This window comes from Amphiura filiformis, chromosome 1, assembly GCF_039555335.1.
Source record: "Amphiura filiformis chromosome 1, Afil_fr2py, whole genome shotgun sequence".
Lineage (NCBI taxonomy): Eukaryota > Metazoa > Echinodermata > Ophiuroidea > Amphilepidida > Amphiuridae > Amphiura > Amphiura filiformis.
This window is the reverse complement of record NC_092628.1, coordinates 71,726,704-71,745,852: the sequence shown is the minus strand read 5'-3', so window position 1 is coordinate 71,745,852 and position 19,149 is coordinate 71,726,704. Positions and strand designations below refer to the sequence as shown.

Here is a 19,149-nt window from a genome sequence, read left to right as displayed (position 1 = left end):
TTGTCCACCTCCCCAGAGTGTTTACACTCCTGGTCAGGCGGTGGCAGCGTACCTGAAGCGCAGGGGAGTCAACATGTGTTGCTACCTGGACGATTGGTTCATTTACGGACGCACCCGCTGGAGACACAGTGTCTCGTGGAGTTAGTAGTCCGTACGGTGCGGGACCTGGGATTTCTGATCAACGTCAAGAAATCCAATCTGGTCCCGACGCAGACACCACTATTCTTAGGGGCCCAGATCAACCTCAAGGAGGGGATCGCGGTGCCCTCACCCGAGAGGGTGACGAACATGGCCCCGACTCTTGGCCGAGTCAGAGGGGCACCCGCTGTGGCATGGATGAAGGTTTTGGGCCTTATGGCCAGTATGGTAGACCTCGCACTGCACTGCCGCTTTCACATGAGGCCTATACAACTACACCTTCTAGCCTTTTACAGGCCCAGTCGTCACCCAATATCCCTCGCGGTTCGATGTCGGAGATCGCGAGAGAACTCTGGTGGTGGACCCATCAGCCCAATTTGACTCAAGGTGTCAGGTTTCCTGCACCAGCGGTGCGTCACGGAGTGACGACCGACGCGTCAAAGCTGGGCTGGGGGGCCCACATCCACGGGACTCAGTCTCGGCCTATGGTCGGCCACGGAGACGGAGTTCCATATCAACCTTCTCGAACTTTGGGCAGTGGAGAGAACTCTCCAGCATTTCGAGAAGGTGATCGTGGATCTCATATCGTTGTCCAAACAGACAACACAACCGTGGTGGCCTACCTCAACAGACAAGGGGCACCAGGTCACCACGGTTATGCCTGCACGCACTTCGCCTGATAGGGTGGTGCAAGGCCAGGCAGATTACGTTGAGAGCGATGCACATAGCGGAGTCACCAACATCCTCGCGGACGATCTGTCACGAGGAAAGGTGTCGGGACCTACAGAATGGTCCCTTGCTCCGCAGGTCGCCCAGACGATCTTCGAGGTGATGTACCACCCCTCGATAGATTTGTTCGCATCTCATCGAAATCATCAGCTGCCGGTGTATTGCTCAAGGGTCGCAGACCCACAGGCATTCGCCGTGGACGCTCTGTCCGTGAGACTGGGGAGGAATGACTGCTTACGCTTTCCCCGATCTCACTGCTCGCAAGGGTGGTGACCAAGATCGGGAGGGAGGATTGCAACGTCATTCTGATAGCACCGCTTCTGGCGAAACACCTGTGGTTTCGACCGATGGTGGATCTACTAGCGGCTCAGCCGCGAGTACTCCCCGAGTTACCAAATCTACTCCGGATGCCCGGAGGAGAGGTACCAAGTCTACCACTAGAGCACCTGCAGTTAGCTGCATGGCCCTTATCAGGGAACGTGCGGCGGAGGGAGGCTTTTCATCAGAAGCTGCTTCTCTCATCGCCGGGGTAGACGAGAGTCTACCCTCCGTCACGTATAGTCAGCGCTTGGCTCCCTACTACGCATGGTGCGATGAGAGAATACATCTCCACTAGAGCCCCTGTGCCTCTAGTGGCAGATTTTCTGACAGAAAAGTTCAGGTCAGGACTTCAGCAGGCAACGATAGCCAACTATAAGTCAGCCATTCTCTCGAGTCATCGGGGCTTTGAAGACGGGTCGACTATCAATTCAGATGGGTCCCTAAGTCTTCTTCTCGACGGTATGTTCAACGAGCGCCCGCCGAAAGGAAGGTGGTCCCTCCATGGGACCTCAACACAGTCTTGGAGTATATTAAGGGTCCCCTTTTGAGCCCCTGTCAAAAGCGACCCTTAAATACGCCACTCTTAAGGCGGCCTTTCTTCTGGCGTTGGCTTCGGACGGCGCTGCTCAGAGTTGCACGCAGTCTCAAGTCAGCCTCCGTGATTTACTAACAACGGAGCGACGCTGTTTCTTCGCCTCGGATTTCCTTGCAAAAAATGAGCGGTACATTCCGACACTCGCCTCTTCCTCCCCAGTATTGGGCAGGGTTCGTCAATAGCCGAAGACAGGTTGTGGTGCCCGTGAGGGCGCTACAGCACTACCTTGGCCGAACACAAACCTTAAGAGGGGCTCATGACCGCTTATTTATCACTCACGCAGAACCGCACGGTCCAGCCGCTAAACAGACTCTGGCACGGTGGCTGGTCCAGGTGTTAGTGGACTCGGGCGGCAAAAGACGCCGCCTCAAGGCCCACTCAACCAGATCTATCTCATCTTCGTGGGCCTACCATAGGGGGGTCCCCATAGAAGAGATTTGTCAGGCTGTGTCTTGGAAGAACCCGTCGTCCTTTTCCACGGTTTACTACAAAAACGTAAACCAACGACCAGGCGATAAGTTCTCCAGGGCTATTCTGCGGAGATAATATGGTGGTTGGGTATCAGGTGTTTTGCGGACAATCAGAATTCCAACATGGTAAGAACCAGTGTTTCTATTCTTAACCACTGAACTTTCAGTTCAGGGGTCTTTGTCTGTTCACGTAGTCTTTCTGTTTCCGGCCGTGAGGGGGGGAAATAGTTTGACCTCGCGATTACCATGCTACCCACTCTCCGATCCTTATCAGATGCTGGCCAATCTTGTACCTCCATCCGTCGGTTACTTGCTAGATCGATCTTTCAGATGTTGATGCAAGAAGTATCTTAATCAACATCGAAACGGTAAGATCGACCGGTGTACTGAGTCTAGTCCCAAACAAAAATGTTTGGTAGACTCATAACCGTGCGATCTTACCTTTCGATGTTGATTATCCCGACCCGCCGCCCCTACAAGTTTGGCCGAGTAGGGGCTGCCCAAGTCGGATAAGGGGTGATTATCGTGTGTGACGTCACCGAATGGGTGAGTCCACTCGGGGATCGGGGGTTTTGTTATTTATTCATTTATGTGGGACAAAATGACTATTGGTTTTTCCGCATCTCGGGATCGATGCAAGAAGTATCTTAATCAACATCGGAAAGGTAAGATCGCACCGGTTATGAGTCTACCAAACATTTTTGTTTGGGACTATTACATAGCTTGTACTAATATCGTCCACTAGACTAGAGCTGGTTGTACGAGCGTGGTGGTTCTTTGACAAATTGTCCATTCCACGAACGATGCATATAGTGTAGTTGGGATATATACACTTGTACTTTGTAGCCAAGACGTTTGAGGCACTTATTATAGGAACGATGGATATGGATATTGTCAGCAAGGCGTCATATTTGGTATGTGTTTTAAAGCTTACTATATTTTGAATTTCATATGAAAAGCTAGTGATTTTAATTTTAAAAAATGATCAGAAATGTACAATGTAATTATTAACCAGGCGATGTCGGTGTGTGGGAGTCACAAATAAAGCACAGATATGTTTTCAAGCTTTGTTTATAATCATATTTTGTGTGGCTAGCTAGTGGGTTGCAATTTTGCATATTTTAGCCTTTGACCTGACAAATTATGACCTTTGACACCTGACATACTTCTAACATTCAAACATCCAGGTTGCATTGACCTATGTAAATCTTAATCAATACCAGATATTAAGAGTAAGAAGAGGGTACAATGGTACATGCTTCCTTCTAGCTCACCTTCATCAATACATGATCAATATGATTTATTGCATAGCAGGAAATTTTTGTTAGGTTTTTATTTTCCCGTTTTTTGCAGTTCAGAACCACAAATTAAAAAACCCACAAAAATAGTTTTTACCCATAGGCTTTTTTTTGCAAGATTCTTAAATGTAGGAAACTGCAAAAGTGTGTGAAAAGTTAATACATTTTTTGTAACTATTTACATTATCTGTCTTGAAAACTTCTCTGGGTTCCTTCTGCTTTAAAAATAAAATCAATAGGCTCAAACTGAAATATCACATTATTATTGAGTTTTAAAGAGAAAACCAAGGTTTCATTAAAGTTATTGAAAAATTCCAGGGAAGGGTATGAACCAAGAGGTTCAGATAACTTCTATAATTGTCTTGTACAACATGTACAGTTGTCTTGTACAACTGTGTCTTCTGTAGTCATTCTGGGTTTAATAATTTAGGGTTGCAGCACTATGTGGCAAGGAGAAGGTAAGGGGAAACTTCTGAAATATTTGATAATGTATAAAATTCTAATACAGCAGTAGAAGAAAGTTTTCTTTATTCCACATAATGTCATTAAATAACTAGCAGTGCAATAACACTACATTTGAATCATATTGAAAACATACCAGTCTATGTATTATTAATATTATCTTATAATTATAAAACATGATTAGCTTCGCTATCAATATTTTGATTAATATTGAATAACTTTTAGTTCCATTTGTCACTGCAATACTTCAATAAAAAGAGTTGATCCAAAGGGTGTAAACATCAATACTGAACCCATAGAAGTGGTAAAGCCTGGAATGTGAATACTAGACAAGAGGTTTAAATGTCCCATGTTTATCTTCCAGACCAATTCTGCCTGTCTGAATTCATAAGGTCATATTGTTCACATTTTATTTCATTGATTACAAGAAATCAAAAAATCAATTTCAGTTACTGAATGGTATAGACGCTATCGGTGGTAGTAAGGGACGCTATCTCTGTGTACTCTGTACACAACGCCAGTCTCCCTGTGCGTGTGTGTGCAGAATTCAATGAGTATTTACTATTTAAATATCAAGTAGACAGCCTTGGGGATGTGTATATCTTGGATAATTTTGTCATCTTGATGTTTTTGATGAGGATTTGATGAAGGTTAATTGTGTCATAGTTGCCTTTGGTTGTCAGTCATCATGAGCGAGACAGATGAGGAGTCCATTTTGACAGCGGAATCTGTCAAGAACAAGATACAGCAAGCAAGTATCAGTGTGGAGAGTAGTTCTTCTAAATCACTTCTTGTTGTGCTGCTAACTTTCCTAGATCCTCCTTTGACTCTTCTCATATCTATCTGAAATATCTAACATTTATTTTCTTTAGGAATAATTATAGGTCACAAACACATAATATAAGTAATAATAGATGAACATACACATAAAGTTGTAACACTAAACTCTGTGTCCTCAGGTGGACCACAAATGAAGTGGTACAGTGCCCGGGGTACAGTGAGGTCCATTTCAGGCTTTGAATTTCCAAATGTGTAATCAACCCCATTTTACACAGAAAGAAGTCAACTTCAATTTCGACTTAGAATTCAGCTTGCAACTAAGGCTAAGCATATACTATTTTTGACTGCTTGTTTATACCATGTACACCAAGCCGAGAATGGTAGTCCATGTACTTCAATGGGGAAATTAGGCTTTTACACCCTCACTTTCTCATACTTCTGAAGTTGAGTTCAAAACCCGTGGATTTGTTTGCACCCAAATAAAAAAAGAGTTCAAATTAGACTGAAGTCATCTTCAGTCTCTGTGCAAAATGGGGTCTCCTCCTAGTTGAACATAAAAAGAAACTTTAGATTAAAAAAACTTTTACAACTGAAAAATTCGCGAGCATATCCTAGTTCATTCGGGTACATGTATAACCAACCAGCAATTAACTTTGTGTAGCATTAGAAAAATTAATAAATATTATAACACATTTTCGAAAAAAAATCTTTCTCCTTCTTGACTCTCATACACTGAACTTGTAATTTGCTTTGAATCAACAACAAATGTCATAATTTCCATTCTCATCAGTGGGAGGATACAATACAGCGTGGAGATCAACCCACCTCACCCACAGAATACATGGGCTTGCCGAACCCTAGATTAGCCGTCATACTGGAAGAATACCAAAACGTCAAAAGACGATACTCTGAATCTGGTCCCCCATCTGCTGATAATGTCAGTCAACCCAGACCAAGTCTTACGCATAAAAGCTACTCTGACCTGACAGGGTCATACAATGCAAGACAGCGTAATCAGATTCTGGAAATGTTAAAAGAGGAGAACACAAGACATGTGTATGGGGATGGACAGAATCAAGAGAAGATACAACATCAGCAACAAGTAGTACTTTCAAATAAAGAGGTAGTTTGATCAGTGGATACCAGGGTATATGTTTTTAAACAATTGATTATCTATATGGGTAATGGTGAATACATTTTATGTTGGTTTTCTGTTGGGATATCATGATGTTTCCCACTCTTACAAAAACCCTGTCTATAACCATCTGGCCATCAAACTTCGGTGTATCATCATGCGGTCAATCACGGCAAGTGTCATATTTTGATGAGAGACACTGCATCATTATAATAGGTGTAGGATTTGGGTAATGAATATTGATGAAAAATTGAAATAAGGACTAACGTAATAATCACTTAGAGCTGCCAACTAGTGCTGATTTTCAGTATTCTGTACTGTTTTTACTCAGGAATACTGCAAAAGTACTCAAGATGAAAATGCTAAAGAATACTGAACCTGAATGTGTGAAAATACTAAATGTTGTATCAAAATGCTGATTTTAAGCCATGAGAATACTGAAAGTGCTTTTCAAGGGTTGCAGGTGTCTAAATAATGCAGCCAATTGAGGAAATTTGAACTTTCTGAATAATGTGGTAAAGTCTTTTCAAGATCAGAGTAAAGCAGTTCTTTTTGTTTGTATCTTGTCAGATGGAGCAGAGCTACAAGGCTGATGCTGGTGTGGAGAAGGAGAGAGATGAACAGAATCGTAGCTTGGTCACTCAAAATATTGAGTTGAGACGTAAACTTGAAGAAGAACACTCCAACTACAAGAGGAAGCTACAGGCCTATCAAGATGGACAACAGAGACAGGCCCAGCTTGTACAGAAGTTACAAGCAAAGGTATGCTTTGTTTTATTACACTTATGTGATGCATCCCATTTGTGTACATCACATAATTGAAAAGATGCACTTGTCGGCTGCTACATGTGTCTCTTTTTACATAATAGCTAGGAATAATACCAGACTCATTTTAAGTGGAGGCCACTTCAAATCATCCCCAAATCATATGATTTACGAATGTTCTGTTTTCTTACACCATGTGACTTGGAATGATTTGAACGGGTCTCCACTTAAGGTGAGTGGTATTTATTCTTAGCTATTATGTAAAAAGAGACACATGTAGCAGCTGACAAGTGCATCTTTTTGATATATATATATGGATGTACATAATTATTTGATTGTGTATCTTAAAGTTAATTTTATATTACTTCCATGGTCCGAGCTGTACGCCAGGCGTAGACGAGCGTACACACAGAAGAAATAAACAATCACGCTGATTAACGCACTTGACAACAAGCCGGCTAACCCATTGGTCTTCGGCGCGGCGTATAGTAGGCGACCTTGTCACTTCTACGCGATCGCAATTCACCAGCTCGTACCCGGACCACGGAAGTAATAACAAATTAACTTTAAACCATTATCTTTGGGTAAAATAACAGCAGTAGAAATAATAATAACAACAACATGTATGAAAATATTTAAAACAACAACAAAAACAAGGTCTGGTATATGGACTTAAAATCTATTGATAAATTTGAGAAACATTGAATGTGGAATCCAATTGAATCACATTTTAATATGGTCAAAATGTGTGCCAATTAATATGAGAAATGTAGAATGTAGAATTTGGTTGTATCACATTTTACATGGAAAAATGTAGGTCAATTTTGACTACAGGCCAAACATATTCAAAGCACATAATATTAGTAATCACTTTCAGTGTTACTTACATTGTAGAACCCACTGAATAATTGAATAGAATTAGAAATGAATAAAAGATGTATTGACCAATTGAATAGAAAGGACTGGCAGCAGGAACATGGTGTTAATAATAGCACTTATTGTCACTTTCATTTGTTTCTGGCAATGGTAATGGCATTCATTTTATTGTTAATTTGGATCATGTACAGGTGTTACAATACAAGAGGAAATGTGGTGAACTAGAGGGACAGCTGTCAGATAAATATGCTGAGACAGAGAGGCATCAGATATCGGTAAGGAAGAGTTATTCATTGTCATATATATATATAGGTGTATTGATAATTATTAATCATGATGTGAATAAGCTAATGAGTTGGAAAGTGAAAAAAATCCAAAATTCAGAAAGGGTGATCATAACACATACAGGGTGATCAACTACAATATGTTATATGGGGCTTAAGTCAAAATAAGTTTAGATTAAAGCACTATCAGATCACCTTATTTTATCCTTAAGCATACATAATGCTTTAGAATCCTTCATTTAGACACATAAGATCTACTGAAAATGAGCCTTAACAGAACAACTGAAACCAGTATTGTGCAAATATTGACCTAGTATTTATTTGTTTCCACATGAATTAACTAAAGGAGTCTTAATTCCTACACATATTTACCAGTGACTTTGACATTGCGGCTTGCAAAATGGATCGCCAATCAATAAGTACATTCTGGTGCTGATACTGGTAGTAGAAATGCTGAGCAAGAGTTGTTTGTGTGCATGTATGAAAAAGTAGCATGGTTTGTTGAAATTTTCATGCTAACAAACTTCTTTTTCCTGTACATGTAGGCCTTTTATGAAATATCAAAATTTTCCCATTTGGAGTGATGTGCATGTTTATTGAAATAAAAATAGAGAATCACATTTCTCAAACAAAATTGTATAGACCTAAATCAAAGAACTTTGAATGATTGAAGAAGATGATTGGCATTTACATGTAGGTATATGCACACAAGCTCACCCCAATTTTCAAAACATATGATGGCGTATATAGGTAAGCCAGGTGACAACTATTGCTCTATTTTATTAAAGTAAGATTAAATGTAAGCTAGACATTTTTCATGGAAACTTTACCTCTATAGCAAAGTAATGATGAAGGTTGAAAGTGTGTAAAATATTGTTTACATTTGTTAGTGTAAATTAATAGTTATGATTTCTATTTTCCACAGCTTCAGTCCACAACAGAAAGTCTGTCCAGTCAACTGGAGACTGCAGAGGCAAGACTCAAAATGAGAGAAGAGGAACATACATCAGATCTAGAAAGTGCTCTCATAAAACTAGAGGAAGAACAACAAAGGTGAATAGCAACCTACCAGTATCACCTGAAAATGTGCTTTACTGCCATAAAGTGAAAGATAGATCAGAATATTACAAAATTTAGCAAAGTTTCAGTTTATCAGATCCTTCAAATAGTTTCAAATACTACCTATAAAGTGTGTATTTTTTGTTTTTCACAAGAACCATCAAACCTCAGATTTAAGATTTTCAACAACTTACTGTGACTTAGAGAAGACTTCCATACGGCATCCATGTCAACTAATAGTTTGAAATTGAGACCATTGAGGAATTCTAGTTGCAGAATGTAAACATTTCTCTTCTAGATATCCAAAACTGATCTCCAGTTAAAATCCATGTATTTTGAAACTTTTAGTAAATAAACTAAACTGGTTTGATGGTTGATTTCTGACAGCTTGTTACTAACATGTCCATCATTGGTCCTGCCTGTTCTTAAAATGCAGTGGTTGATCATATGACTTAAGATTACAATGGCTACATTCTCTATCACAGAAAGAACAGTTCAAGATATCAATATTTAAAACAACACTATCCCATTAAATGTTGTACTAGCGTGAAACTTCAATTTTCTTCAAAACTTCCGATATACATGACTTCTTGTGGTGTAACATTCACAAGTCATTTCAGAGATAAGTTCATGATGTATTTTATATGGTTTACAGGAGTGCCAGTCTTGCTCATGTGAACTCCATGCTGAGGGAGCAACTAGACCAAGCCACACTAGCTAACCAGCAACTAACAACAGATGTAACTAGACTGACTGGTGATCTGAGTAAAGCCAGGGAAGAGATTGAAACAAGAGAGGCAGAATGGAGAGATGAGGAAAAGGTAACCATTTGTTTCTCCAATCTTATCAACAGATTAATTTGCAGCATTCTCTATATTGCAGCGATATACAACTTCTACACTGACCTTTTTATTGTGTTAATGATTGAGGGACAAAGGGCATGATTCAACAATCACCAAATTTTGATCTTTCAGTGGAATTTCTCGAATTTTCTATGGGACACACCTTTTGTATACTTCATTGATGCTATGTCACTGCAGGTGCCATGGTATATGACCAATAGAGGCCCTGCATGAAATTATCGATTGGCTCCAAACAAAGGATTTGAGCTGGTGTCCTTCACCGTAGTTATGGCGGAGTGCAGTCCATTCAATCAAATGTTGTCATCAACCTATGCAGGGTTATGTGTGTGAGACAAACTGTCACAGTAGATTGCAATCATGCTTTTGTTGAATGCATTTGAGTAGTCCGCCATATTTACGGGATGATACGTCACATGCAAGGCCTCTATTGGAAGACAATTATGCTAAAGATTATTTTCAAGTTCCAGTGGCTGTGACATATGTAATTTGAAAACAACAGCATGTTTTTTACTGCCTTTTAGTTTTACAACTAAATCATAAACATAACTAACTCTGTTATGATGTCTTTTTGCAGTCTTTCAATGATTACTTCAACTCTGAACATGGTAGACTACTAGCTCTGTGGCGCAGTGTGGTGGGTTTCAGGCGAAGCTTCAGTGAGATGAAAACGGCAACAGAAAGGTATGGCTTGTTGTAATAATTAAACATAATTTACATCTTTATTTAACATGTTGATATTTTGTCAGGTTTTGCTGGAGAATTAATCTATATTTCTACCACATAAAACTATCACTTCACAATTTTTTGCTTCTAATTACTATACAGTACTGTACTTACAAATCTCTTGTCTCCATGTACTCCATTCCATATTAGGGACATGGCACAAGCCCGTGCTGAAATGACTCGTACCGCCAGGAACGCTCACTCCGCATGTCTCAACTTGGGCTCCAATCTTCGCAGCGCTGAGACTGGTACCATGATGGAGATGGAAAAAGAACGTAGTGATCGCATTCATCTGGAGAATACCCTGAGGGAGAAGGTCAAGGAAGTGGTGGACTTGCAGGCCAAGTACGATGCTGAGAAAGTAGAGCTGAATGCAAGGTAAGAAACTTGAGTGTTTTCATAGGTGGCTGTGAATGGAGAAGAAGTGTTTATTCACCAACATGTGTGACGAGTTGTAACTCGAAACCCATCTATACTTGTCCATAGGATTTATATTTTAAATGGGTTTGGTCATATGATGGGTTAAATGACTTACAACACATCATCAACATTAGTGAAATCAACCGCTTCTTATAGCTAAAATAATAGTTTCTCGATCACGAGAGTATGAATGTACTGCGTGCACTGCGTAATGTCGCAAGTTTAGTGGAATGACACGATAGCGCGATCGATTGTGCACGCACAGAAAAAGGAGCGCTACCCAATGCGTGTGTGGTAGGCGTTGTACGCCAACGCAATTGTCATTGCGTGCCTATTGAGCTCTCATGATCGAGAAACTATTATTTTAGCTATAGGAAACTGAATTATTGACTTAAGTTCCTATTGACTTAAGTTCCTATGAAAGTTCTTTGCATTATTTTGTTGATGCATTGTGAGAGCAAGTAAAAAGGTTGTGGTCCCGATATAGTTTGTGTATCATTGGCATAACATTGAACCTAAGTGGCATTGTGTGTCTTGCTTCTTTTAGGTGATAATACAAATTCAGCAGTAAAAGCAGGTAGTATTTTTGATTTCAAATATAAATGCAATTGTTGACATTATTCTAATAATGTCTTGTTCCTCTTTTTTCTTTCTTTCTTTACAGAATCAATGAGCTTACCATCATGAATGAGAAATACAAGATCCAAATTGCCGAGAAGGAAAACCAGCTTAGTAACAGCCGTCCATCAGGCGATGCCCTCGATGCAACCGATTCACAAGACCCTCCGCCAGAGAGTGAGGCCCTGCAATCATTACGTGAGGAATGTGAGGCGCTGCATACCGCTCTCCGTGACATCGCACAAGCAGTGCTTCAGGATGCTGATGGTGCAGTGAATGGTGAAGACAGGGATGTAGATGAGACTAGAGATATGACATCTGATTTTACACTGCCATCCCCCTATGCAAGGTCAACACCCATGAGGTATGTATAAGTCAATGTCATAGACTAATACAGACTATTTATCAACAGTCAAAGTCCTTGTACTCTGTATGCTGTGAATTCTCGCATATTCACGAGGGCTGATCATGCATGTTTTAACAAGCACGCCAGCATTGTGTGCATACACGCTAGAAAGTTGTGCATCTTTGCAGAACATAAAAACATGCGGTATGTGCGTAGCTGTTTTGTATGTCGCACTTCATGGAACGATCGGCCCTCATTATCAGGTGATGCTGAGACTTTGTTTGGAGTTTGTCTGTATCTCTTTAGTCCATGGTGAGTGTATTGTATTACAATACCTTAGGTGATACCTATGTAATTGTTGGTCATTACTCGAGATTTGAGTTTAAGCAGACTGGTATCTGTTATCCACCCTCTGATTATTTTGAGAACAGTGCATCATAACAGAATAAAGTGCAGCTTGTGGGTGGCGTACCATATTCTAAAGTCTTGCCAAACGTGTGTATGGAGAAAGCAAATGAAGTTTGCCATAAATATAATTTTTTGAATCTGTCTACCCAGATAGTATTTCAGTGATATGAGATAGATTGGGCTGGACTCATTGTGGATTGGTATAGAATGGTGTACATACAGCTAAGACTAGCACCCATAGGAAGTGTGCCGAGGAGTGTTTTTGTGAAATACCATAGGCATAATTTGAGACTTATTGATGCGCATATATCATAGTATGGGCACCACATCTTTTCTAAGATATTACCATCATAATGTTCCTTGAACAATAGAAAGCAAAAAGACTGGCATTCTTGATTTAGTCATACCTCAAAATCAATTTCAATAATAATTATCTGTATGTTGTCTGATTTTGGTTGACAATTCATATATATATATATATATTTTAGGAAGGCAGCCCCAGCAGAAGATACCTTTACTCATGAATTCTTATGCAATTAATTGTATATATTTGAGGGGTCTCAAAAGCCTATATTCCATTGTTTCTTGCAATATCTTGCCAGCTTCTTTCAATTATATGCCAGTATATTGTTCATATTAAAATGTTTATATTTGTTTGTATGCTTCTTTCTTTGGTTGAATGGTTTACTAACCTTGTTTGTTATAGTTTGAAAATGTTTATTTACTTTGTTTATGCCTGTTCTGTGTGGAGACACATTTGGGTTAAACTCAGGATAGAAAAGCATTGCATTTGCTTGTCTGCTTATTATGTTGTTAAAGCCTAAATACGATTTTGTTTAAAACTGTTCTTTTTCACTTATTTTGTGATTTTGTTTCATAGAAAAATTAGCTGACACATTGAACTTCTTTATATAAAAATAACATTAGAGTTCCAAAATTTCGCAGAATTTGATATAAAGACAACTCATAAAGGGGTCCCTCTGTTGACCAAACTGAGAGAGGACTGAGTGGTCTATATGAATTTAGGGACCGCTGAGCCATCTTTTATTTAAGCCAAAATAATTGGATAAAATGTAGGAAACCCCACTTACTCTCTTGGATGTTTAACTGAGGAGATCTGTGGGGGCTAATCTAAGATTGCTCTTGCTTATGTTTGAAATTTTTTTACCAAATCTATTTAAAAGATTGTATATTTTGGCTTTAACTTGCAAATTAAGGAACTGAATAATGTAGTAATAAGTAGTTTACTTGGTCGTTATTAATGACTGCACTTTAGACTAGCAGGGACACATTGGTTCGTTTGTTCATTCATTCATTCATTCATTCATTCATTCATTCATTCATTCATTCATTCATTCATTCATTTATTTAATCTACCAATTCTCCATCATTCATTTGGTTATAAACAATTCAAACATGGTGTTTTGTGTTTAATTTTTTTCAAATATGATTCATAGTTCATAGTTCTGTAACTGTTTTGTTGAAATAATTTTCCTCTACTAACAAAAGTTGCATGCCATTTCTATCTTCCCATTTTTCATTCACCATGTACTCCATTCATGATGTTAACCAGGCGGACCCTCTCACCTCCTCGTGGTGTTAGAGGACGTCGTTTAGGAAGATCTCTCTCCCCTCGCAGGGCTACATCACCTTTGAGACGTACAATGTCTCCATCAAGATCAGAAGGTTTTGCAGACTCTACTTACTCTGCCGTCCTGGCTGCCTTACAGAAGAGACAGCTTCAAGTACAGGTATGTCAAGTCAATCATTATGTCTATATGCTTAAAGTCCATTAACATACACTACAAGATTCCTATTGGAGCCACCTGCACATGTACACCATCAACAAGGTACCTGACTGGTACATAGAGAGTACCTACACAGTACCAATGCTGCTATTGCACAGGACTCAACAGCAGTGGTACTAAACTGGTACTACATGGTCACAGACAAGTACCTTAGTGATGGTGTACCTGTGTAGGCAGCCCCAATAGGAATCTTGTAGTGTAGCTATTGAAAATAACGATTGTCATTCTTTAAGACAAGATATTAGAATATATCTGTTAAAATTGAATAACTTTTGCATTGAGGTGCAATGCATTTCAAACCAATAGCAGCGCAAACAGGGTGGTTACCTTGATTAGTTAGTTGATATTTTGTTAGAATTATATATTCCCAGTAATAATGTTCTATTTCCCTGATGATTACATTTCAGGAACTCCATGCCAAATTAAATTCAGCCAAAGAAGATATCATGAAATTAAGAAGACAATCAGAAGATATTGACTCCCAACAGAAACAAATGGAACGCAATGCACAAAACCTGCGGGATGAACTAGACGCATCACAACGTCAAGTGGATGACACCAGGAGGGACAGAGACCGTCTCAGAAACTCTCTGGAAGCTACTGGCAGGTGAGTTGTACTTAATACAGGTGTCCCATGTGAAATCAGGTTTCTTTTAGAGAAGGAGAACTGGGACTCTTATACCGGCACGTATTTGGGTCCTTGCCAAGGGTGCGCGGAGACGAATGAAAACAATTCTGCATCTCATCTTTGGCGTCTTGGTATCGCATGCAGGTTGCATCAAGTGCATCTCTCAAATGCGCCCATCATACATGTTGCTCTTTTGCATGACAACGTTTCCCTGGAGCGGATTCCGAGGGAAACCGAATACCCTCAATTTTTGCTCCATGCCTGTATCAAGATGGCGGTCGAGTCCCGGTTCTTCTTCTCTAATTCTGTGGTCATGTCAGAATAACCCATTTCTGCAAATTTAAGATAAATCCTTTTATAAATCCTCATTACTCACAGTGTGTATCAGTCCGACCCCATTTTATGAGAAATTGAATATTTTTACTCCTTTTGGTAATGACAAGTAATCAGATTTGCACAGAAACAAAGTGGAGAATTTCAGTCAGATTTAGGTAGTACATTATATCTCAAATCAACCAAGCACATACATTTACTCTAGAAAATAGGATGCATTTTTAATACTTCTTAATAACAATTAACAACTTTCCTTTAATTTTGCAGTGAGAAATCAGCTCTAGAGAATCTCCGTAGGTCACTCAATGAGCAAATCGAGGCATTAAACACAGAAAATGAGAGGTTACAGGCAGCTAATGCTGAGCTACAAAGACAAAGAGATAACTTGGAAGACGAGAAAGATGACAGAGAAAAAGATATGGAAAGACAACAGAAAGAGATCAGTAGGAGGTTAGTGTAGATACGGGTTTTCTTAGTGTGAAAGATGCCAGAGTTTAAATTCTCATCTTTTTACTCTCAAGTTCAGTTGCTTGCAACAATATTCCAGGCACCTTGATGCCAATAATGGAAATGTGCTGTTAACATTGAGAAATGGAAGTGATTGTCTGAATGTTTTTACATGCTACCAGGGAAAGGTTTAACCAAGATTTTTGATCTTACACCAACTTTGTTGTAAAAAAACCATTATGGTACCCAGGGATTTAGTGATAGGGTAAATTTTGCAAGGTGACAAAGAAAGCCTGACCTGACCAGATTTTGCATTTTGGAGATAGTTTGTAGCTGTTACCAAGTAAAAATTTGATTGATTTTGACTTAAATTGTGTTCAAATGGGTAAATCATAATATTTTCAAAATATGTTTGCACACATTTTTCAGATATTTCAAGCTTTTCTGTGTTTTTAGGGTCATTTACATTTAGCATCTTCCTAAAAAAATCCAGATCATACCTTTTTGTAATCTTGATCTTAATCATTTTTATTTTCAGTCATAAACTGCTGGAACAAATGGAAGGCAAGAATTCTACATTGAAGGAAGATCTTGTCACTTTGAAGGAAGCTCTCAACAAAGCAACACTTGAAAAGGAAGTCCTGGAACAAGAGAAATCTGAAATTAATGAAACTCTTTCACGAACTGAACTCCACAAAGCCGAACTTGAGCTTGCACTCAATAGAATCAAGACTGAAGAGGCTGGATTAAGAGATGCGCTGCTCAAGATGCAAGCACTGAATGAAGGCCTAGGACAAGACAAGATTGAGCTTAATAAAATCATAATGCAGGTGAGTAGAAATAACAAAAATTGTACCATGCTTAAGTCGCATTGATTAAGGAAACTGTTGATGTTGATGCTGTGCGTTTCAATCCCCTCAGTGTCATAATTTTGTTCTTGTAGAAAAATTGAGCTACATGTAGCTTAAAATTCCCCTGGACAAGGAACTTAAGGCTACTTGTCCGCACAAACAGGCCTGATTATTCCCCGATTTAAATCGGTTTTCCGATTTTTTCTACTTTCCGGAAGTGGATGATGATATTTCATCATAAAAAGTGCAAGAAAATTTTTAGTGTGGAAATTAAGAAAGTGTTAATTATAAACTTTTTAGGGGTTGCATGCATTAAAAATGAAAAACAATTTTAGAAAAAACCCATACAATTATATGCCTCAGAAACCCCGCCGTGAGGGGCGATACTATGGTCGCTCCGCTCCCTCCGTTCGCCAACTTAAACCAAAACAGAATTTTGTTTTTAGGACCACAATCAGGCCTGACAAATCTCTGGAGATAACCGTGGCTGCGATGGTTATTTTATATGTTGGCGATTAAGGTTCTGCACTTGTGTGTAGAATTGCATCTCTTATGGATGCTAAATGGTTTATAAGGTGCGTCTTGGTCTAAAGTGGTCAGCAAATTTTTTTAAAGTAAATGATCTTATGTAATTGCATGATCAATCTTTTTCTTTTTAATGTAAAGAACATGTAACTTGCTTGACACAGACTGATTTTAACTTTCCTTTTTTTAATCAGCTTGAAGACCAGAAGACATCCCTTCTGTCCGTCCACAGTCAGCTCGAGCAGGAGAAATCCAGCTTCCGAGAGGAGCTAGTCAGAATAGAGAGTGAGAAGATGGATACAGAGACAGAGAAAATGGGATTGGATCACAGTCTGTCTGTAGCGGAGCAACCAAACAACGTCTGGAGGATGACGTGGATGACCTGATTAAAGAGAGGGCTGAGATGCAGGAAAATTTATCACAGGTCGGTGTGTCATTATTATCTTCAAAGAAGCATTTTGTAGAATGGGGCAGAAATTCTTGAAAAAAATCAATACCTGAGAGGTGACAAACTGAGAGAAAACTTACATTCTCTTAGTTTTGTTAAACTGGAAACTTGTTTTTCAAATAAAGCAAGATAAAAATCTAAAGAGTGCATCAGTTGTTCATTACACTTAAGCAACCTTCAATAGTATTTACAAGTACAAAATAGACCTTAAAGTTATGTTCAAAAATGGCTGTAACATAAAATTTTATTATGAATTTGTAGGTGAGCCGGCAGAAGTCCGCTCTAGCAGAGGAGCTTCTGCAGACAAGAAAAGAAGTTGAAAGACATAGTACCTTGACAGTGAAAGTGGCCAGAGAGAAGGAAGAATTGACAAGAGAGAAAGCTAACCTTATAGTACAACTGACTGCTGCTGAGAGGGAGAACAGGTCACAGTCTGAGGTAAGTGTGTATTCTTTTAACATCATTCACTCAACAGCCTTTTTAGTAGCTTAATAAAGAAATTTATTATACAACTGTGTATCCCAGAGGCAGCCTATCAATTAATTTTGCACTTGGGTGTTTTGTGATCTTGTGGTTCCTGTGCAAGGCTGCAAAAGAAGGGTAGAAACAGTTTTTTTCTCTCTATTTTGACCAACATTTGAAGAAGCACAAGACCTGTTGAATTGAGTTGCTGATACAGGGATGTAAGTTTTCAGGATTACAATTTTTTTTTGTCCAAATTTCCTCACTTTTATTTATATAAAGTACGGATTGTCAGTATTTATCTTCAGTATTGTAGGATTTTCTGTTGACAACACTTTCATGCATTTAAAAACAAACAAACATATATACAAATAAACAAAGCCTGGTACACTCATCAAGGTTTCTTTAAATATACCAGCTGTGACCACTTTGTAAAATGAGTATCTTTTATAATATCAATTTCATGATCATTAATATAAAATTAAAAGCAAGTTGGCATAATAGACTAAATAGAGAGTACACATTGGTAAAAAAATAGCCTCCAGCTGTTTCACTTCAGTTGCAAATTATGTTAATTGGTCAAAGTATTCAATTTATATGGAAGCATATTAATTTACAAACAAAATTGTGTTCTGAAATAGAACATCAAAAGCTGGCCGTGAGAAACAGGTGATGCAGCATGAACAATGTAGAGCAATTGAAATGTGAGCTGAACTGATGGAATCTACAAAATGCAAAATGAGTTGTGTATTAGGTTAGCAGCTCTATATTTGAAGGAATCAAACTGAATAAGGTTTAAACAAGGTGTATGTAACTGGTTTCCTTACACTCGTTTAGGGAACTGAAAGTTGCTTAAAAAACACAAGTACACAAGAACTAATTTTTTTCTGTTGCACTTGTAGGTGATTGCAGCTTTGAATAGTGACAAAGAAAGCCTGGAGTCTGCTCTGTATGAGATACAACAAACAGCAGCTAAACTAGAGAATCGCAAAGAACAACTGGAAGCTGAGGTACAAGAACTACAGCTGGCAAAGGAAGCACTCACAGGTAAAATATAACAGAGAATGCAAGGTTGTGTATTACACAGTGCAGGTGATTGGCTGCTCACATGATCTGCCAATAGTTAGCAACAGTTGGTATATGTTGACGGTAATTCTTCTGTTTGAGATAACATTTAGAAAGGGAAATCTTGTCCTGAGAAATTAATGATACCATTGACAATGGGTTTGATTTCAAGGTCAACAATATCAACAACAAGAATGGATAAGTTTCTGTAATACGTCAGCTTCCAAATATTAGAATTGAAAAGTGAAGTAAAATGGACACAGTGGTGGTTAAAAATGCCAATAAAAATTAC

General features: G+C 38.9%; 1 protein-coding gene across 1 annotated transcript in view; it reads left to right on the top strand.

The window, feature by feature from the left end:
- The window catches only part of LOC140152652 (uncharacterized), a 57,158-nt gene that overhangs the window by 21,657 nt on the left and 16,352 nt on the right, over positions 1 to 19,149 (top strand). The window contains 15 exon segments of the mRNA XM_072175093.1: positions 6,499 to 6,690; positions 7,761 to 7,844; positions 8,779 to 8,906; positions 9,568 to 9,733; positions 10,350 to 10,456; positions 10,649 to 10,876; positions 11,583 to 11,900; positions 13,864 to 14,041; positions 14,506 to 14,705; positions 15,327 to 15,509; positions 16,045 to 16,336; positions 17,077 to 17,227; positions 17,230 to 17,306; positions 17,592 to 17,768; positions 18,695 to 18,839. Of these exon segments, the coding sequence (XP_072031194.1) occupies positions 6,499 to 6,690; positions 7,761 to 7,844; positions 8,779 to 8,906; positions 9,568 to 9,733; positions 10,350 to 10,456; positions 10,649 to 10,876; positions 11,583 to 11,900; positions 13,864 to 14,041; positions 14,506 to 14,705; positions 15,327 to 15,509; positions 16,045 to 16,336; positions 17,077 to 17,227; positions 17,230 to 17,306; positions 17,592 to 17,768; positions 18,695 to 18,839 (2,626 nt within the window).